Source organism: Phyllostomus discolor, chromosome 12, assembly GCF_004126475.2.
Source record: "Phyllostomus discolor isolate MPI-MPIP mPhyDis1 chromosome 12, mPhyDis1.pri.v3, whole genome shotgun sequence".
NCBI lineage: Eukaryota > Metazoa > Chordata > Mammalia > Chiroptera > Phyllostomidae > Phyllostomus > Phyllostomus discolor.
The window spans coordinates 23,185,829-23,207,948 of record NC_040914.2 but is presented as its reverse complement, the minus strand read 5'-3'; the positions used below and the strand labels follow the sequence as shown (position 1 = coordinate 23,207,948).

The following is a 22,120-nucleotide window of genomic DNA, read 5'->3' as shown; positions in this document are numbered from 1 at the left end:
CCCCCACCCCACCAAGAAAAGACATTTCCTAATCACTTTTTCATCTGGATTTTACCATGAGTCTAATGTGTGGTCAATGAAATCTAAGTGGGAATGCTGTGTGTGACTTATAGGGAGTGTGTCCTTATGGGGAGAGCGGGTCAGGTCAGGTCATAGCTTTTTCCTCTCCTGTCTGGAATGGGGCTATGATGTCTGAGGCTTGAGCGGCCATCATGGGACCTTGAGGTAACCTGGGGGATAAGGACAGATGGGCAACAGGCAAGCAGGGGACCCTAACACCACACAGTGCCACATAAACTTTTACTACCACCAGATTTTCTGATCTTGAGTCAGAAATAAACTTCAAGCTCATTTATTTAGAGTTTTCCTATTACAGCTAAACCTAATCCCAACTAACAGCACATGACCTAGTTCTGGACAGACACAAGAGCAAGTCAGCTGAAGAGCTCCCAGGGAAGATGTTCCTCCTTGGCAAAAGGACAAGAAAAACCTCTGTCCTAGAACAGCCCCTGCTTCTAGCAAAGACTTAATGAGAGCCGATGAGGCAGCAAGCTTGTGACCGCAGGAAGCGGGTGAAAAGGACACAATCTGACCCAAATTCTATAATTCTTATTTGTAATAAAGAGAAAATGAGCCCTTCACTTCTTTAAACAACTACTTGTTGGGTTCTCTGTAACATTTCTGATACAACAGCTATTAGTATCAGTTAAGAAATCGTCCCATGTCAAGAGTGCTTACTGTGTATAAAGCTCAAGACTTTACATATGTTCTCTCTTGTGATTCTTTTTAAAAAAATATTTTATTTATTTTTAGAGAGGGGAAGAGGAAGAGAAAAAGAGGGAGAGATTCATTGATATGTGAAAGATACATCGATTGGTTGCCTCTTACACACCCCCAACTGGGGACCCAGCCTGCAACCCACAGAGCCACAGCAGCCAGGGCTCTTGTAAATCTTGTAACAAACCCATGAGGCAGATACCACCTTTGTGTTTATTTTACAGACAAGGAAACTAAGGCACTGAGAGGGAAATGCAGGTTACCCAGTGAATTTGCGATGGGGCCTGGAACTTGAACCCATGTTCCTTAGCACTATCCAACCAACTTCTTTTTTGGTTTATACTCTCAGATGGCAACCTTATTTCTAAGTTCTGCTTCACCAAATCCCCAGGCACTGTACAAAAAGGGGTCGGAGCCTGTCACATCCTATTTCTAAGATGTGGACACAGGTATGTTTCCACAAAGTCTTTTTTTTAAAAAGATTTTATTTATTTATTTTTAGAGAGGGAAGGGAGGGAGGGAGGGAGAGAGAGAGAGGGAGAGAGAGAGAGAGAGAGAGGAACATCAATGTGTGGTTGCTGGGGGTTATGGCCTGCAACCCAGGAATGTACCCTGGCTGGGAATCAAACCTGGGACACTTTGGTTCCCAGCCCTCGCTCAATCCACTGAGTTACGCCAGCCAGGGGTCCACAAAGTCTTAAACAGTACCCTGGCCAAGTATGTCTTCTACCTTTTCTTCCTCTTCACAAGAAAATCAAGGCCCAGAAGGGTTGAGTAACTCGTAGGGTGGCCAGACCCTGGTCTACCTTCTCGCGTGGCACTGCCTCCTATGCATCACCTCCAGTCCTAGAATTTCCTTTGGGGATGGAGCAGGGGGCCAAAAGCCAAGAAATACAGGCAGCCTCTGGAAGCTGGAAAAGGCAAGGGGACAGATTCTCCCCTGGAGACTCCACAAGGGAAGCAGTTCTGCCAACACCTTGATTTTAGCCCAGTGAGATCCCTGGGAAACTTGTGACTCTCAATCTCATCACTGTGGACATTTTGGGCAGATAATTCATTGATGTGGGGCCTGTCCTGCAAATTGCAGTAAATTCTGCAGCTCTCCTGACCTCTATGCACTAGATACCAGTTAACACCTCAGTTTTGACAACCCACAATGTCTCCAGACATTATCAAATAAATGTCCCCCAGTGGGCAAAACTGCCATTACCTGCCTGCTCTCTTCCTGGAAAGCGCTTCCCCAGCTTCTTCCAGGGACTAGGTCCTTCTGGTCCCATTTTAAACTCTGCATCCTTAGAGATCCCTTCCCTGACTGGCCCACCTCATGCCTGCTGAGTGCTCTGCCCAGACAGCCTCCTGGCTCCTTCTCTTGCTGCTCCTTTAAGTCTTTGTTCCAACATCACCTTCTTGACAAGGCTTTCCTTGAACACTCTTGAAAACTTCACCCCCCACCCCTCTTCATTTTTCTTCTTAGCACTATCCCCATCTAACAGACAACACATTTTATTGACTGTCTTGCTTATGGTCTGTTTCCCCTCACTACAAGATAAGCTCGTCAGGGGTTTCTGTCTGGTTCTCTGCTGTGCATCTGTGCCCCACACAGAGTACAGGCCCTGACAAATATTTACTGGGTTACTATCACAACATCCTGCCGTTTCTTTCCCTCAGCATGTCACACAAGCTACTCAAGTATTCAGCTCTGTTTCACATCTGTCTCATATAACAACCGATGTCACCACTATATCAACAGTGTACCTGACAAGTGGCAGGTATTCAGTGAACAAATGAGTTCATACAGCAGCCCTATGAACTAGATAATTACCTCCACTGGAGAGAAGAGGAAAGCTCCCTGAGCCACTGAAGGCTCAGTGAGCTGAACTAACCTGCCCGTGTAAATCAGCAAGTATAAGAGCTGGCCATACAGCCGCAGCCTGTGTCACTCCAGAACCAGCAAGGTACCCGGCCGGAACCTCAGTGGCTGGGCCCAGGGCGACCGGCTGTCTTTTAGAAACAGGGAAATGGAGGCCCAAAGGGCGGATGGGACCTCTTCAGCTACCTCTCCCGATAATCAGAGCTAACATTTATTGGGCTCTTACAAGAGACCACACACCGCCCTGGCTGGCGTGGCTCAGTGGATTGAGCGTGGGCTGCGAACCAGAGTGTCACGGGTTCGATTCCCAGTCGGGGTGCATGCCTGGGTTGCAGGCCATGGCCTCCAGTAACCGCACATTGATGTTTCTCTCTCTCTCTCTCTATCTCCCTCTCTTCCCTCTCTAAAAATAAATAAGTAAAATTAAAAAAAAAAAAAAAAAAAAGAGGCCACACACCGTTCTATGACACTTGTATTATTAACTCGTTCAGTCCCTCACCACTACCCAAAGAGGCCGCGACTATTACTACTAGCCTACATTTCGTGGAAAGCAGAGGTCCAGAGCATTGAAGTAATCTGCCCAAGATCACCCGGCGGGTGGCAGGTGAAACTGGGTGGGCAAACGGTGGAACCTAACTCTTCTCAATCCCACGCCAGCCGGGTTCAGGGACATGAACCTTGCCCATCCCACTCACCAGAATGTGTCAGCCGGTTTAGTCAAGCATCCGCAACCGGGACAATGGGAGGGTCCCAGAAGCTGGGCCGGGCTCCACCTCTCAACTCTTTCCTAAATTTAGCAAGATCTCCCGAACCGGAAGGGAGGGCAGGTATTGGGAAGGCAGCTTTCACCTCTCAGTCCCCATTTCGGGAATTGACCCCGCGGCGCTGAGGCTTAGTATTCGAAACCCAGAAAAACAGAAAATCCCACTCGGGTTCGACCAATCAGGCGGCCCCTCCCCCACTCGCATCTAACCCCAAGGGCCCATTCAGAGGCCGCTGCCAATCGCCGAGCCCTCCCCTCTCTCGAACCCTGGCGGCCGACTTTCCATCCCGCCTCGGCCTTCCAAGCCCCGAACCGCCCGCGCGCACTGGGCAGGCCCGGGGACCCTCGAGGTTCGCCCTCCCTCCCGCCCTCAGCTGGGCCGACACCCAATCCAGGGCGCCGTCTCCTCGAGTCCAGGGATCGGAGAGAAGAGAGCTGGACGCTGATTGGCCGCCACCCCTTCCGCCACTCCCAGGGAACACCGAGCCTTTACCGCGAGGGCCGCCAGTGCTCCCTGGTCCCCTTTCCCTCCTTCCCAAAGACCCCAGTGGTCTCCGGACCTGAACATCCTCGTTGCGGAGCTCGTCTATGAGCACCGCGATAGGGTAGAGGGAGTCGTCGCCGTCGGCCGCCGCCATCTTAGCTCCGTCCCGGTTTCTGTCAGACTGCGGCCCGCGCCCTGCTGATTTCGGGCTGGGGAGGGGCACAGCCCGGAGGAGGAAAAGCCGATAGTGGGGACACCCGAGCCACTTTACAGGGGCTGCCCCTCGGTTATTGGCCGCCCTACGTGGGACGAGCCCGCATTTGTTTGGGCCGGACTAATAAAGTCCCGCCCACCAGCCCATTTGCTATTGGTCGGAGGACAGTGGTGAAGCCTGCGGCGGCCAAGGCGGGGCGGTGGGTAGGAAATGGAAGTACGTGGTAGCTCAGAAAGCCGCATTACACCCGGCTACGTCGCTACTAGCAACGGCCAAGATGAGCAGCTGTTTCTAGCCAATGAAGAGCATGTTTGGGAGGAGTCGAAGCCTGTGCACCCGCGAGTCCTGCAGAAAGCTTCTGCGCATGCGTCCTAGGAATGCTGTGTTGGGGGAGCCAAAACCATACGCTAGTTGAGGCTTGTGAGGTCAAGGCTCGGTTGGTTGCGCGAGCACTCTCCGCGCTCTGTGCCCGAGGAGAAGAGTGAGTTTTTAATTTAGTCCGCCGTATTACGTTGAGACCCAAGAGGAGGGTGGTGATTTGCTTTAATGTTTGGATTAAAAGACAAGCCCCTTGTGGGCCCTGGCTAGTGTGGCCCACTTGTTGGAGCGTTTTCTGGTAACGGAAATTTTGCGTATTCGATCCCAGACCCAGCGTATTTCTCTGTCTCTCCCTTCCTTTCCCCCTTTCTAAAAAAAGGGAATGAAAAATGTCCTTGGGTGAGAATTGAAAAACAAATATAAAACTAGGACAAGCCACACGGGCTGGTCTTCAATACCCTTGTGCCTCCAGTTTCTGAATCCTCTCTAGACACACCCTCTACCTCCCACTTGAGGGCGCCGGAAAATTACGGCCCTCTGAGCAGCAGGCGCATCGCTTTTTCGTGCCCAAACCGTACCTCCTACTTGGGAGAGTTTTTCCTACTCAATTTTCAGATCTTTACACCATAATTATCTACCCTCTCCCTCCCTCACTTCAGGCTTGGCCCTCAAGCCCCCAGAGCCAAATAATCCCTCTTCCTTCTCTCTGTCATTGTCTCAAAATGCCCGTGGCTGGGGCTGTGATTGTGCCTTGGAGGCAGGAGCAGGGACGGACCGACTGTACTCTGTTCCTACCTCACCCAGCACAGCCCCCAGCACCTGCAGTCTTAAGAACACTCTGAGGGAGTTGAGGGATGGGGAGGCCTGAAATGCTCCTTCCCCCTTTATTCTCTCACTTGAAGGGTAAACCTGAGTAGGATTCCTGGATAGGTCTGAATAGCCCAACCATCTTTTCCAAAGAACCCCTACCCAATCTACTTAGGAAACCCATTAATGGGATGGGGGTGGGGTGCTTGCATAATTCACACCTTGACCTCTATATTCTTAGGATTTCCCCCCACCCCACCAGCTCAGTAAGACTGGTTCTTAGCTAAGGGTGCACTTTATATCTTAAAATTATATTTGTCAACTATATCACAATAAAACAAACAAAAAAGGTAAAGAGGTAGCCTAAGCATCAGAAACAGGCGTAATCAGCAGCTTGATTCTGGTCACTCTCCAAGAACAGACCTTACCATCACCATCTAAATGAGTAATCCAGATAATTATTTTAGCATTGCAATTAGTTTCCACAGTTCACAACCCAAAAGTAGGGTGTCCTTAACCTGCCAATCTGTAGTTTTCCAATTGGCAAACTAAATGTCTGGACCACTGGCAACAGTCCAGCTACCCGGGAGCTGACCAGTGAAGGGAACCTCCATATCTGATTTCAGTTCTGCACAGCTGGCAGTGAGACAAAATAGCTACTGAGCCCACGGGGCACCATTAGGTTTCAGCTTAAATCACCAGTTAGAAAACTAAAAATGGATCTGCCTTTTGACTCTGCAATTCCACTGCTGGGATTCTATCCTAAGAATACTAAAACACCAATTCAAAAGAACCTATGCATCCCAATGTTCACAGCAGCACAATTTACAATAGCTAGATGCTGGAAGCAACCAAGATGCCCATCAGTAAATGAATGGATCAAAAAACTATGGTACATTTACACAATGGAATTCTATGCAGCAGAAAGAAAGAAGGAGCTCCTACCCTATGCAACAGAGTGGATGGAGCTGGAAAACATTATGCTAAGTGAAACAAGCTGGGCAGTGAAAGACAAATACCATATGATCTCACCTTTAACAGGAACCTAAATAACAAAACAAACAAACAAAATGTAACCAAAGACACTGAAATAGAGGACAGGCTGACAGTGACCACAGGGGAGAGTAGAAGGAATTTAAGGGGACAGTGGGAAGGGTTCACAGGAACAAACTTAAAGGACACATGGTCATGAACTAAGGGGAGGGTGGTAATGGGAGGGAAGTGGGAGAGGGGACTGGATTGGGAGTAAAAAGGAGAAAACTGTATTTGAACAATGATTAAAAAAAAAAATAAGACCTAAACTGTTTTACAACATGAATGAATTGCTCAGCCTAATATATCTAATAAAAGATGTTGGAGCATTCTTTAAAAAAAAAAATCACCAGTAACCCAGGGCCCTTCAATTAGGGGAATCTCAGAGGATGGGGGTTCCTAGTGCCAGTGGCTTTGGCTGCAGTGTGATACTTAAAATTTCCTCTGTAAAGGACAGGTACCACTTGTTCCTGTAAAGCCAAGGTGCTGCTGGGCCAGACTAGCTTCCTTCTTGAATGTGCACTTGGCAGGAAATGCAGGAATTTTTGGACCCCTCCTATTTTGTGAGTAGTGGAGTCCAAGTCAAGTCATTCCAAACTTGTAATATCAAACCTGTTAAAAAGGAGACAGCATGTCCAAAGTGGAGTCACTTGCAGGAAACCCCACATCAGCAAAACAAGACACAATACCTAATCTAATGGCAGTTTCAAGGGCTCTTGGAATTTGACCTTTGGTCACTCCACCTGGAATTACCTGGGCAGCACCAGTGAGGTAAAATTTGTCACCTTCCATTCCCCTTACAAGGCAATCCCTCCCTCTTGCTGAAAACTGCAATTTTGCTAAAAATTTCCTTCTTCTGATTCCTCTTTTTCCACCTTTAAAAATATTTCCTTTTCTGTACTCCTTTGGAGCTCCTATCTATTTGCTAGATGGGATGTTGCTAGATTAATGAATCATTGAATAAAGCCACTTTGATCTTTAGAATTACTTGTTTGAATTTTTCTTATTTATCAAGCCGGAGTTTCACATGTTCCTAAAAATCATACTTCAGTTTTGAAACGGCCCAATTAGTAAGCTAATTACTGCCTTCAAAAGTGTACCTATTAGCCTTGGCAGGTATGGCTCAGTGGACTGAGTGCTGGCCTGTGAACTAAAGGGTCACCGGTTCGATTCCCAGTCAGGGCACATGCCTTAGTTACAGGCCAGGTCCCCAGTAGGGTCCGTGTGAGAGGCAACTACACATTGATGTTTTCTCTTCTCTTTCTCCCTCCCTTCCCCTCTGTCAAAAAATAAATAAAGCGTACCTATTAGCTGTGTCAGGGTATCACCAAATGTGCCCTCTTCTCTAAGGAGACCTGCTGCCTTTGCTAGAGGCTCCAAATGACAAAATCAACACTCACAGACATGTGCCACCTTCCATCTCATGTAAGGCTTGGCCTCCTGTAGATGGTGGGGAGCCAGAGCGACAACAGACATTTCTTCCCTGCTGGGAGGACTGAGCATAGTACATCTGCTCATAGGGTCCCAATCAACTGTAATGTCACTGGGACTCTGAATATGATCAGGGTACATCAGCCTCACTCACTGGCAGAGAGGTGATAGCCCATTAGGGCTGTGTATACAGGACTCCAACCTGCCAACAGAGAGAATATCATTCATACAATACAAACTATATCAGAAGTGGCACTTGATCTAAAAACTCAAGCCACACTCTGGTGACAGTTGATGGTAGTTTGTCTCCACTACCTGACCTCACTGACTAGGATAATCTCTGGCACTAAGGGGGCTGGGGAAGCACAGGCATGTCACATGTAATCCCTATACTGATGTAGAAACAAAAGAATGTTACCTTTTCCCAAGCGGTCCTGCTATGATCTGTGTGAGTCCCACAAAATTCACATACTGACATCTGACCACCAAGGTCATGGTATTAGGAGGTGGAGACTCTGGGAGGTGATTAGGTCATGAGGGCAGTTATGGATGAGATTGACATCATTCAGTAAGAGGCCTAATTGAGAGCCCTGGCCTGTGGCTCCGTTGGAGTGTCATCCTGTAGCTGAAAGGTTTCAGGTTTAATCCCCAATCCAGACCCATATGATCCCCGGTCCGGGTGTGTATGGGAGGCAACCAGTCTATGCTTCTCTCTTACATCAGTGTTTCACTCCCTTATTCTCTAAAAGCAATAAAAAATGTTTTTGAGGATAAAAAAAATTCGGTGGTTTTAAAAAGAAAAAAAAAGAGAGCACCCTTAATCCCTTCTCTTTTGCAAAGATACAAGTGATAGGGGTTTAAGACTTGGGAAAATTTAGCTTAAGGTAAATAGTCATAAATCTAGCAAGTTTTTGTTTCAGTAACTACAGATAAGGCCTATCTTGGCGCCTAAGAATAAGCAGATGGCCTCTTGGAGACGTCTGTATCAGGAAGAAGCAAGCAATTACCCTTCCCCCTTGGACGCAACTGTTGAATTTCAAAGGCTTTTGCTGACACCTTGTTTGCCCTCCCCCAACCCCCTTATAAAAGATCTGGCTGGGAAAGAGAGAGCAAGATGGTTTGTTAGGGTATGAACCCGCCATCTTCTCGGATGGCCGGCCATCTGCATAAAGTGCCTATAAAAGATTCAATCACTGTCATTGCTTATTGGATTTGGTAGTGACAGCCAGCCCGAACGCCGGTGTCTTTTCCCGTTACACAAGGTCAAATTTTTCACCCTGGGGAGATTTCTCACCCAACTGTGCTATATCCTGAACTCAGACTTACAGCCTCCAGAATTTCGAGATAGAAATTGTTTATCAGGCACTCTTTTTTAAAAAAAAAATATTTTATTGTTCAAGTACAGTTGTCTACATTTACTCCCCACTGCCCCCGCCCCCACCCCAGACATCCCCACCTCCCTCCCCTGATTCTACCCCTGCTTGGTTTTGTCTATGTGTCCTTTACAGTTCCTGAAAAATGTTTCCCCCTTTCCCCCCATTATCCCCTCCCACATCCCCTCTGATTACTGTCAGATTGCTCTTTTAAGATTTTATTTATTTACTTTTAGAGAGGAAGGGAGGGAGAAAGAGAGGGAGAGAAACATTAATGTGTGGTTGCCTCTTGTGAAAGCCCTCACAACTGGGGACCTGGCCCGCAACCCAGGTATGTGCCCTGACCAGGAATTGAATCAACGACCCTGTGGTTTGCAGGCCAGAGCTCTATCCACTGAGCCACACAGGCCAGGGCAGATTGTTCTTAATTTCGATGTTATATTTTCTGGATATATTTTGCTTGTTTGTTCTGATTAGGTTCCACTTAAAGATGCGATCATATGGTATTATCTTTCACCGCCTGGCCTATTTTACTTAGCATAATGCTCTCCAGTTACATCCATGCTATCAGGCACTCTTATCTGTGGAATTGTATTACAGCAGGCTGAACAGGGGCCTATATCAATAGGCCCCATTTGTCTCACTGAGTCCAATTCCCTCTGTTATAAGGAGACACACAAAGGCTATTCATACAGGGCTCAGTCCCCATCCATCCTCAGTGACAAGACTGTCAGAGAAGGAAGAGGTCAATAATTTACCTCATTTGCAAACCAACAAGGTAGCCTGCCTGTTTCAGGGATGCTGAATAAGACATGAAACTCCTGGGACTAAGACAAAGACATTATTATTATTCACAACACAACAGGAAGCAAGAGCTTTGTGTTCACATCTGTTCCCATGGCTCCCCCAGCCCCAGGGGTACATGTAAAGAGGTCCAGGTAGGTGCTGCACACACAATAGGCTTGTGTCACAGCTAGAGAACATAAAGCCTAAGAAACCCCGATTCTTTCAGTGGGTTCCAAGTACACCTGCCCAACCTTTGTTTCACAGACACTCATTATCTTTATTATAGTGATCAGGAAATTCATCTGCTCTTGTCCAAGTCAGACACTATTACATATTCCAAGGCTATTCATACAAAAATCCTTGCCCAATCGTCTGCAACAGAAGGTGATACAAGAGGTAAAAAAAAAATGAGACTCACGAAGAAATGTGTTTCAATGGGGTGCACCTTTCCCTTTACTATTTGAGATAATTGAGTAGAAAGATCCACTGAAGATTTTTGATGCCAACACTGCCATTGGTTGTGTGGTGCTGGGGGATTGTTAGAGACTGAAAGAAGCAAGAAGGGTGCAGATTGACCAGTATACTTCACAGGAAAGACAGATCCAAGGGGAGGGAATACTAACCTAAATAAGCAATGAAAGCGAGAGCATAAGAGAGAACATTCCAGATTAAGAAGAGGCTGATGAAATTATCAAGGAAGCAGATATTGATGGTGATGGTCAAGTAAACTATGAAGAGGTTTTAGAAATGATGACAACAAAGTGAAGACACTGTATAGAATGTGTTAAGTATTTTTGTACAAAAATAATTTACCTTTTCTTTGTAAGTTATCTGTAAAAGGTTTCCCCCTTTGTCAAAAAATATGCACATATAATAATTAGGACTTCATTCTCAGTGTTTTCTTCCTTATCTTACTGTCATTGTCCTGAAATCTTATTTCACAAAATTGATCAAGTAACATGTTGCATGTGACTTACTCTGGGCATATCTAAACCCTTTTATACACATGTAAACTGAGATGGAATTGGTCAAACTGAGGGAACATTCAGTTATGCCTTTCGTTTTTTTAAGTTTTTTTCTAAAATTTTATTTATTTATTTTTAGAGAGAGTGGAAGAGAGGGAGAAAAAGAGGAGAGAAACATTGATCAACTGTTTCTCACATGCCCCCAACCAGAGACCTGGCCCCAACTCAGGCATGTGCCCTAACTAGGAATCAAACCAGTGACCGTTTGGTTTGCAAGCCAACACTCAATCTAAGCCACACCAGCCAGGGCCAGTTATGCATTTTCTTTTTTCTTCTTTTATTGTCATTCTATTATAGTTGTCCCAATTTTTGTCCCTTTGCCCTCCTCTGCTCAACCAATCCCCCACTCCCACAGTCAGTCCCCACACTGTTGTCCATGTCCATGGTTCATTCATACTTGTTCTTTGACTATTCCCTTCACCTTCTTGATTCCATTCCCCCTTTTTCCCCTCCCCTTTGGCCACTGTCAGTCTGTTCCATATTTCTATGTCTGTGGTTCTATTTTGCTCATTAGTTTATTTTGTTAATTAGATTCCTCTAATAAGTAAGATACATATGGTATTTGTCTTTCACTGGCTGGCTTATTTCACTTAGCATAATATTCTCCAATTCCATCCATGCTGTCACAAAATAAATGTAGGAGTTCCTTCTTTCTGCTGCATAATATTCCATTGTGTAAATGTACCACCATTTTTTGATCCACTCATCTACTGATGGACACCTAGGCTGTTTCTAGCACTTGGCTATTGTAAATAGCACTGCTTTGAACATGGGGTACATATGTTCTTTTGAATTGGTGTTTCAAAACAACCATCACTGGGTCAAAAGGCAGTTCCATTTTTAACTTTTTTGAAGAAATTCTATACAGTTTTCCACAGTGGCTGCACCAGTCTGCATTCCCACCAACAGTGCTCTAGGGTTCCCTTTGGTTATGCATTTTCTGAAGTAGTTTTGTTTAGGGAAGTGTTAGCATGTTGTTGTTGAAGTGTGAAGTTGTGACTCTGTGTGGACTATGGATAGACAACAATATGTACTTAATATTTGCACTGTTGCAAAATGAGCAAACTATTCAGATACTTGTACACTATTTTTTGTACTGCTGGTCCCATATCAGAAATATTTTCTTTTATTGTTACTTGCTTTTTAAACTTTGTTGAGCCACTAAAAGAAAATATGCTTATGGCACAATTTGCGTCAAATCCATTCCAAGTTGTGTATTTGTTTTCTACAACCCCCCCCCCCCCGCAAAAAGGGATAGAATATACTGCATATTGTTCATGCATTGAAATTTGATAGCTTATTAGGAAAAAAAGAATTCTCTATCCACAGATACAATAAATCAATTCCGGATGGATTGCTGATGTCAATTTTAAGGCTCTACAGTTTTTTTTTCAAAGGGGGAATATTTCTGTAGTCTTACAGTAAGAAAACCATTCTTTTTTAAAATAGATTTTATTTCTTTATTTTTAGAGATTGAGGAAGGAAGGGAGGAAGAGAGGGAGAAAAACATCAATGTATGAGGGAAACATCTATCAGTTGCCTCTCCCATGCCACCATCCAGGGACCTGGCCAGTAACCAGTTTGTGGGACGATGCCTAACTCACTGAACCACACCAGTCAGAGCAGAAAATAATTCTTAAACAGAATCATTATTTTCTTGAAAAGGATATATCAACTTATGCTAAAGTTAAAATTTTTTTCATCAACACACAAAGAGACACAAACACAGACATGTGTGCAGAGAAAGGAAAAGCATGAGAGTACCAGGAAAAAAATCATGTCAGTAGATATATAGAACTATAAATCAAAAAGAGAAAGACAAAACAATTAATGGACAAAGTAAACTAACAAGTACTTCAGAATGATGTTGCTGAGTGTCTGATAAGTATGTGAAGTAAGTTCAAATTTTATAATAATCAAAAAATGCAATTAAAAGCACTACTTGGTATCTGCACAAACAAAACAGAAGTCTAAAATGAAAATGATGTAAAATTAGAAGTGTTAACCAGGATATAAATAACCAAAAATATCTTACACTGCTGTTTGATGTAGAAGCTGATACAAACACTTTCCAAACCTCTCTGGCATTACCTCATAGAGCTGAGAGATATAACTGTCACCCAACAATTATCGATCACATATATTGCCTACAGAAATGTTACTGTGTTACCAAAACATGTCCCTAATTTATATACCAGCATTATTCCTAATAGTCCCAAACTGAAAACCACCTGTAAGCCAATGAATAGAAAAATTATTTTTTAATATTTACAAAATAGAATCCTATAGAACAATGCAATGGAATGATCAATACCAACATGCAGCAATCAATACATCAACAATATAAATTATGACAGACACTAAATATAAAAGAGTTAGTGCTCTACGATTGCCTTTGTATGAAGTGCAAAACAGGAAATGACACATGCTATGACATTGCTTATCCTGGGGAGGAGTGACAGGGTACAGAGGATGCTTGGGGGTCTGACAATATTCTATATATTTTTTAGATTTTATTTATTTTTAGAGAGGGGAAGGGTGGGAAAAACAGTGGGGAGAGAAACATCAATTTGAGAGAGAGAGACATCAATTGATCCCTGGTCTCTCCCCTCACATGTGACCCCAACTGGGGACCAAATTGCAACCTGGGCATTACGTTTTCCTCTGGAAAGGATGCCCAGGTACTCAGGCCAGTTCATTCTGTGAAATGTTGTTCAGCTCTCACGTATGACTTGTGTGTGATTCTTTAAATTTTTAAAATATGTATCACAAATATTAGGGATGGGATTTGGTGAATATATTAGTGTTGTAATGTCCTCATATTGTAAAGTTGGCATTTAATAGGATTAAAGGAAATGACACTGTGTAATTAGCTTTTTATTTTTTTAATTCAATCTTTATTGTATTTTTCTATTACCCTTTAGTCCCCTTAGACTCCCCCTCCCTGCAGCAATCACCACACTGTTGTCCATGTCCCTCAATTCTTTCTCCTTTTTTCTCAGCCCCTCCACTAGTTAGAAACTAACAAATAATGAGTATGCAACTTTCAAAGAAAAGGTGTTATCATTTAGAATTATAATGTAGAGTTAAAATATGTAATTATATTTTATAACTAATAAAAAAGAAATTAATGTAGATATTTTAAGAAAATATTATCTATTAATACCAAAATATATAAAACATATTAAATAGACAAATTACTCCTTTAAAAAACATTTTTTACTATGGTCATATATATATATTTTCAAGGGATATGGCTGACTAATAGAATTAAATGTTTATGCAATTTCAAAAATTAAATGACTAGAATGGCAATATACACATTGAGCTACAAATGCTTTATGAATTGTCATTGTAATGAGAACAATTTTAAATTTTTGTTGATGTACAAATTTCCAATATGTTGAATGACTTTATATGTGCATATATACATATATATACACACACACAGGCATAGACACATGTACATACACACAATAAGTATGTGTATATCTCTATAAAACTTGTTCTTCTTTGAGGTATGTATTGCAGTGTTTCACATAAGCTAAACATTTGGGTTTTTTAAAATTGTGGTACGAATTTCAATAAATGTATCTATTATGTCAAAATAATTTCTTTTTCAATATCTTGAATTCCAAAACTTTATATCGGCTTCAAAATGCACATACAGAGAATACTATCTAAAAACCTCTTCTAAGATTGAGGAAATAACCACTTTATTTCTTGAAAATCAAAGGCCCACAAATTCCACATACATGGAATACATTCTTGTCTTTCCTTACTAGTGGCTTTGCATACACTCCTCTCGAGTTCATGGAAGTCCCCACCATGAATTAGTGTCATCACTTTAGAGACAGGAGTGTGCACCTCCAGATCAACCAAGTGCCCAGATTCTCTTCACACACACAAAACATCTGCCTTCTGCAAGTCCCACTCCATGCAATACACATCTTTTGAAATTGTCGCACTCATCTAATGTAGTTTCAACATCAGCTAAAATGTAAGTAATCTTTTGCCCTCCTTTCACCCCTCCAGTTAAATCTGGCCATATCTACCTGAATATGTGTGAGCAAGCCATTCCTTCATAACATCATATTTCAAATGCCCACCACCTCTCCAGTGCTGTCAGGCTCCCATAAGCTCTCCTCGGGATCTGAATTTTGCTCGAGTACCAATGGCTTCAGCTTCAGCAGGCACCTGCGACCTGCTGTTCCATCTTCATGTACCTTTTCTTACAATTCCCTGCCTTGCTCTTTCTTGAAAATGTAGTTTGATAGACTCAAATTACACACTCGAAGACTTCTCCATAACATCTAGAGGGTTTCAGGACCTAATGCTTATATTGCATCCATTCTGAAATCCTCCATGGCAAACATGGGGAAACTTCAATCAAGGAAGTATTTACAAGACAGTTATAATATGTCATTATATTTACTATTATAACATTGTTGACTTTGAAGATGCTCACCATGTCCTGTGCACTAGTCCCTTGTAAGGCATTCCTAATGGTACTTAGGATGCTGAAGAGGATGAGTGAATTACCAAATGAACACTGTGCATGTACATACAATTTACGTATTTCTCCTAAGATAAGAGAACTTTGCATTCCTTATCCAAGCAAAGCTGAGTCTGGAGACATTGGAGTCACCACTCATGACCAGGAAGGGACTGACAGTTGGGAAACACAGAGAGAGTAATGAACTGATGTTCAAGATGACCCAGTTCAGATTATTAAAAATACTTAAAATAATATGAAAGATGGAGGAAAGGGTATTCAAAAAGACAAAGGTGCTCACCAGGAGAAGGATGGTCTTGGTAGCTCTGGACTCAGGGGAGAATTGGGAGGTGATGTGGGTTCTGTGAATGTGTTGGACCCTCTGCTTATGTCTGTGCAGGATGAAGACCATGGAACTGCTGGCCCAGAGCATGAGCAGGAGACATACAACATCAGGGAATGTTAACAATGCTGCATATAATGAGTCCCTTGTTTTATCATGACGAACAGCTGAACAGAATCCAAAATGTTTTGTATTTGTGATGTTTTTGTTGCTCAAATTGCTAAATATAAACATAGGAAAAACAGCATTTACCGACATTTGCAGGATCCAGTACAAAAAAATTGTAGGAACAATGTGCTTTGAAATTTTCACCTTAAGCCCTGCCCACCTGAATTTCATGGGGCTGATGGTGATGGCCTGGATGATGCTCAGGAGGCAGGTGGTACCAATGGAGACACCTCTGCCCACTGCATATGAATAGGGAAAAATTTTACATCCAAAATCACTGAGATGGTGAGTCCACACAAAACATGATATTGTAAACTGGATTCCACCAGAGAGCAGAACCAAGGTGTTGGCCACCATCAGGTTGTTGACAATCAAATATGTTGGCCTAAGCCTGTACCCAGTGAAATAATGGAAGAGATAATGGTAAAGCAGAGCTAAATTCCCCAAGACTCCAACTGTAGTCTGTAGTAAAAGCATCATTCCAGCTGCCAAGGCCCTGGTGGTCATCTCATCACTTCTCAGTGACCAATATTTTCTTCTGACATGAAGAGAATCCTGCACGAGAATGAGGCATAAGTCACATGTATCATGCCAGCTGAACTCCAATATTCTCCACTTATCAACAGTTTCTTTAAAGATTTTATTTATTTATTTTTAGAGAGAGGAAGAGAGGAGGGAAGAGATAGAAACATCAACGTGTGGTTGCCTCTCATGTGACCCCCACTGGGGACTTGGTCCGCAACCCAGGCATGTGCCCTGACTGGGAATTGAACTGGTGACCCTTTGGTTCACTGCCTGCACTCAATCCACTGAGCTATGCCAGCCAGGGCTCACTTATCAACAGTTTTTAATGAAATATTGACAAAATTTCTTTGCCATTTAGTGACTTTTTTTTTTTACACTTTGTTTTGCTGGCTTCTAAGAGTTGAATGTGTAGCCATTCAAGAATGCTTTCGACTCCGGGCCGGGCGGCTGGCCTCACCGCCCAGTGGGGAAGACATACAAGGAATTTGCATAAGACAGCTGTGCGAAATGGAGCTGGAGGAGCCTTATTTGTGCACAGAGATACTCCTGAGAATAACCCAGATACTCCATTTGATTTCACACCAGAAAACTATAAGAGAATAGAAGCAATTGTAAAAAACTATCCGGAAGGGCATAAAGCAGCATCTGTGCTTCCAGTCCTGGATTTAGCCCAAAGGCAGAATGGATGGCTGCCCATCTCTGCTATGAACAAGGTTGCAGAAGTTTTACAAGTACCTCCAATGAGAGTCTATGAAGTGGCAACTTTTTATACAATGTATAATCGAAAGCCAGTTGGAAAGTATCACATTCAGGTCTGCACTACTACACCTTGCATGCTTCGAAACTCAGACAGCATACTGGAAGCCATTCAGAAAAAGCTTGGAATAAAGGTTGGGGAGACTACACCTGACAAACTTTTCACTGTTATAGAGGTGGAATGTTTAGGGGCTTGTGTAAATGCACCAATGGTTCAAATAAATGACAACTACTATGAGGATCTGACACCTAAGGATATTGAAGAAATTATTGATGAGCTCAAGGCTGGCAAAACTCCAAAACCTGGGCCAAGGAGTGGACGGTTTTCTTGTGAGCCAGCTGGGGGTCTCACCTCTTTGACTGAACCACCCAAAGGACCTGGGTTTGGTGTGCAAGGAGGCCTTTAATTTATATTGGATTGTAAATATGTCACTTGAAAATAAAATATGAATCTTCTAAAAAAAAAAAAAAAGAATGCTTTCAAAATATGAGTCACTGCTATCAAAACCACACATGAAACAACTTCTTTATCCCTTACAAGTTCACAAGGCCAGCTAAATATTAGATGGCCTCAGAAAACTCATTAGATTATATTCCAGGAACAAAAGTACAATTATATGAATCTCAAAAACTATGGGACAGGAGGCTTTGATATTTGGTAAACAGTGTGTGGTACAATCAAAATATTAGTATTTTTAGATCATATACCTATTTATTAAGATCTAAGTTAACTAAAATAACAGTAATTCTACATTTGTGTTCAAAATACAAAAATACAAGACACATGAAAAATGAATGGTAAGACGTTCATTTTTAATGACATGCTTTTTCTGGATTGGTATTATATTTAAAGAAGCAGAAATGTCACAAGATACATCTGAGCCTGAAGATAATGACTGAAATTTATAAACATTTTAAAAATACTGCTTCCTTAACTTTAAGTCACAATAGTCTCTTCATAATCAATAGAGACACAAGGATGAAATCTATTAAGCCCAATATACACCCAGAGTTAGCGAAAAGTTTCTACTGCAGCAAATGCTCTGAGACACACTTTCTGCACATGGTCAGATGATTCCTATAGATTGAAAAGCATGGAGGTATTAGAGAGCCCCTTTAGAAATCTGATAATTATGTCTGTGTTTTCTGGAAGTTCCTCTGAATAGAAAATGACTTTGAACTCCAGCTCTTAAGTACATTAAAAATCAGGGATCATGATTGTTATATTGAACACAACCATGACTGTGAGTGAGAACCGCACTATATCACATCAGAAGCCATCAGGGATTAGAGCAGGTCCAGGACCCATCTCTTTTTAACTGCTCAACTAAAACCTCAGGTATTTTTTCCTTTGTCTTTGTGGCTTTGATGCTGGACCAAGTTCACTCACATAAGATCCTTTTGTGCAGTATGTTTACTTACCCAGACTTCTGATGCAACACCTTCCCTTACAGTCTCTACATTTCAGATTGATACAGAGAAAACCCACTGACTTCTTCCTGCTGCCTGGACACTGGCTCATTGTGAAGTCAGCATTGTCAGTACAAACAGGAAGGCATCCAGACCCTGAGATATGGGTTGTGATTCGGTGACCTCACCTCCCCTCTGAACTGCAATTATCACTTCACCTGTAGCAGCCCTGGCACTGACAGGCTTGGGAGCTGAGTATATTTATGAAAAGTTTCTTTCTAGTTGCTAATTACCAAGAATGACCCCAAGTTTTCACTAGCATCTCTTAGGAGACTATTGGAGTGTTTGTGAGAGGCTCTTTCTTTCCATAATCCCAGGAGCAGACAGGATCTCTGTGGGGGACAGAGAGCAGGAGGTGTTGAGGTCTGACCCCTGAGGGGTAAGGGCAAGTATGCGTGTCTCACTGAACATTCTTCTCCATTGGGAAGTTCTACCCAAAGTGAGTTCTTGCCTAATCTTCTTATAAATGAACAGCAGCATTGTTGATATTTGGAACAGAGAAATGAACTGAGTCAAACTATCTGAGAAAGATTTAATAAGAGAAACAAGTAACAAGGAAAACATAGTGTCACTAAGGAACATTGGATATCATTGTTCTCACTTGCTCAAGTCAATGTCCACTTATATAGGAATTTTGTAGGAAAATATGCACTATCCATATTGACCTTCAATAGTGATCTGAAGCAGAGGCAGAACAACATCATAGAAAAAAAGGCAGAAGCTTCTAAAAAATATCCCTTTCAAATAGAGCATTAGGGTCACACAGTTTCACAGGTAGATTCTTTCATTTTTGTAAATATCTGAAAAGCCAGTGCTACTTACTAAATTCAAAACCATCAAATGGTCAACACAGTCCTTTGCACTTACTTTTTTACAAAATTTTCAGGAAAATTTTGATTGTTTTTTCCATTAAATATATTTCTCATGAACCAAGATGGTAAATATAAATTATGAGTTGAATTAATTTTTTAGGTTTTTCTACATACAAATGAACTCTTTGATCCAAGTTCATTATGCAGTTGCCCTCATTATTGAGTCAGTTGTTAGAGCCATTATGGTGGACAACCCATTCTACACACACACACACACACACACACACACAAATCACTTACACACAGATACAAACTCACATGAATGCATATTTACTCAAATATAGTTGCACATTCAAATACCTATACATATACACAGTCATGAACCCACACAATTTCAAGTGCACATGTGCAATTATTAATGCACACACCAAACAGATGAAAATGTACATCTATATCTATAAATATTCAAAAATACATACTTGCCTACACTCATAATTACCCTCTTGCATAAAATCACAGTCATGGTGCACATGTTTATCTCAATAACATGATCTCATACAGAAAAATTGTTATAGCTCAAGACTTCTAGCTGCCTAAGTAGAGGTGGCATTCTTCCTACTCTTTAGAGTTTTTTTTAACCCTGCAATAATCACAAGGACAGTATTTGTTATAATGCACAGCACTTAAAATGTGCTATGAACATTGCAAACATATCAAGATGAATGTTCTGAAACTGGGACTTTGGAAGACAGTTTCAGTGTGTGGATATGTGACAGGTCAGAGTAAGATTAGGCCATAAAGAAAGGAGAAAACAGGGATAAAAAAATGCTGTTAAAGAGAGCAAGGGAGGAGGTATACGGTTACAGAGAGTGCAGGCAAAGAAGAAAGATAAAAAGCAAATGTGTTTAATGTTGGTTCAATATTACAGTGCAATGATGGGGAGAAAATTGCAAGTGGACAGTGTGTGGAGGGAGTTAAGGTAGGAAAGATACTGGGATCAGAGGAGATCATGGGGCAGAGAGTCATGGAAATAAAAGTTCTAATGGGAATGGGAAGTTAATGGGCTACAGTGAGAAAAGGTCAATTGTGCAATGACCATGGAATGGCCCTCACTGGTGTGTCTCAGTGGGTTGGGTGTCATGCTGCGAACTAAAAGGTCACTGGTTTGATTCCCACTCAGGACACATGTTGTCCCAATTAGGGGAGTTTGAGAAGCAATAGATCAATGTTTCTTTCCCTCTTTTTCTCCCTTCCTTCCCCTCTCTCTGAGAATAAGTAAAGAAATCTTAAAAAATAAAAATATGTAAATCTTAAAAAAAAAAACATACTGTGTAAAGAGGGAGTTCAGATGGGGTAGGTAGTTCTTAGTAGAAGATAACAGTCCAAGTCAGATAGAGTGTTGGAAAACAGGTGGAACTGGGAATGATAACAGGCACGGACAAGAAGGCAAAATGGGCACAATACAATGAGGGAACTGAAGGGCACAGTGGGCATGAGTGAGCCCAGGAGTAGGAGTGTGAGATTATAGAACTGGATGTAATGGGTGCAGGGTGTGGTTTGTGTTCCTGGGGGCCTTAATGATGTCTGAAAGCTGAGGGATGGGGCATAGAAGACACAGGCCATGGGATGAGATATTGGAATGGGGCATAGGTAGAAGGCAAGAGAAAGAAGGTCATGGACAATGGACTTTGCAGAGGTGACAAAAGTTGAGTAGAGTTAGACTGAGGTCCTTAGAATAGTGGTCATGTAGGGTTGAATGTGAAAAAGGTCACAAGGCAAAGGTGTAGAGTGCAATATTGAAATTTTTAAAGGTTAGCTGAATATCAGAGAGCAGGTAGAATTTTAGTAGATGTCTGAAGGTCAGAGAGTGAACAGATGAGGATGTATCAGAGAAAATTGAGGTGGACGGGACTGGAGTGATGGAGGTGGCAGAGAGCACACTGGAGGCCACTGACAGAATCCCCCATTAATCTATCTCATTTATGAAGAAATCACAAGTCATGCATGGTCAATTTTAACTGAAATATATTTGATTTGTTGCATAAATTTAAGGTATACAAAATGTTGATTTGACACATTTAAAAACTGTAATATGATTACTATTGCAGTGATAACCCCGCTATAAAACCACATAGTATTATTTTTTGTAGTTGGAATTAGAATATAGACCCTTAGCAAGTTTGATGATGATAGTACAATATTGGTGTCGATATTCAGTATAGTGTGCATTAAAACTCCAGAACCTATTTGTCTAGAAGTTGCAAGTTAAACAATATGTTTTATTCTGCAAACTCCATTCCTATGATAACCAGCATTTTACTTGCTATTTTTATGATCTGGCTATTTCAGATTCCACATATAAGTGACATCAGACAGGATCTGTCCTTCTCTATCCAACTTATCTCAATTAGCACAATGACCTCAATCAAGGTCCATCTATGATGTTACAAATGGCAGAATTTCCTTCTTTTTCATGAGTGAAAAATGATCCATTATGTATCTCACATCTTCTTTACCTATTAATGTTTTGAGACACTTAGGTTGTTACCATATTTGACTCTTATAAATAATGCTTCAGTGAACAAAGAGGTACACACACCTGTTTAATAATGTGTTTCATTTCCTATGGTTTTAAAAATCATGCTCAGATAACATGCCAGTATATACCTTT

General features: G+C 42.1%; 3 protein-coding genes across 4 annotated transcripts in view; 1 reads left to right on the top strand and 2 right to left on the bottom strand.

The window, feature by feature from the left end:
• Window positions 1-4,184, bottom strand: part of PPP2R1A (protein phosphatase 2 scaffold subunit Aalpha) — a 28,481-nt gene extending 24,297 nt beyond the window's left edge. The window contains exon 1 of one of the 2 annotated variants that reach the window (XM_028529777.2): window positions 3,971-4,184. In XM_028529777.2, coding sequence (XP_028385578.1) covers window positions 3,971-4,048 — 78 coding nt within the window. In that variant the 5' untranslated portion in view covers window positions 4,049-4,184. The remainder of the gene's footprint in view (window positions 1-3,970) is intronic. The other variant, XM_028529776.2, reaches the window with a different exon arrangement.
• Window positions 4,185-14,095: 9,911 nt separating this feature from the next.
• LOC114510642 (vomeronasal type-1 receptor 4-like) lies at window positions 14,096-16,438 on the bottom strand. Its single transcript, XM_028529182.2, has one exon. It carries the CDS (start codon window positions 16,391-16,393, stop codon window positions 15,452-15,454), a length of 942 nt encoding a protein of 313 aa, XP_028384983.1. The 5' UTR covers window positions 16,394-16,438; the 3' UTR covers window positions 14,096-15,451.
• Window positions 16,439-16,833: 395 nt separating this feature from the next.
• Window positions 16,834-17,625, top strand: LOC114510641 (NADH dehydrogenase [ubiquinone] flavoprotein 2, mitochondrial-like). The gene has a single exon (XM_028529181.2). It carries the CDS (start codon window positions 16,834-16,836, stop codon window positions 17,572-17,574), a length of 741 nt encoding a protein of 246 aa, XP_028384982.1. The 3' UTR covers window positions 17,575-17,625.
• Window positions 17,626-22,120: the final 4,495 nt, after the last annotated feature.

Excerpts from the sequence above, each read along its gene's own strand:
- LOC114510642 (XM_028529182.2), bottom strand. The coding sequence starts at position 16,393 with ATGACCACCAGGGCCTTGGCAGCTGGAATGATGCTTTTACTACAGACT.
- LOC114510641 (XM_028529181.2), top strand. The coding sequence starts at position 16,834 with ATGCTTTCGACTCCGGGCCGGGCGGCTGGCCTCACCGCCCAGTGGGGA.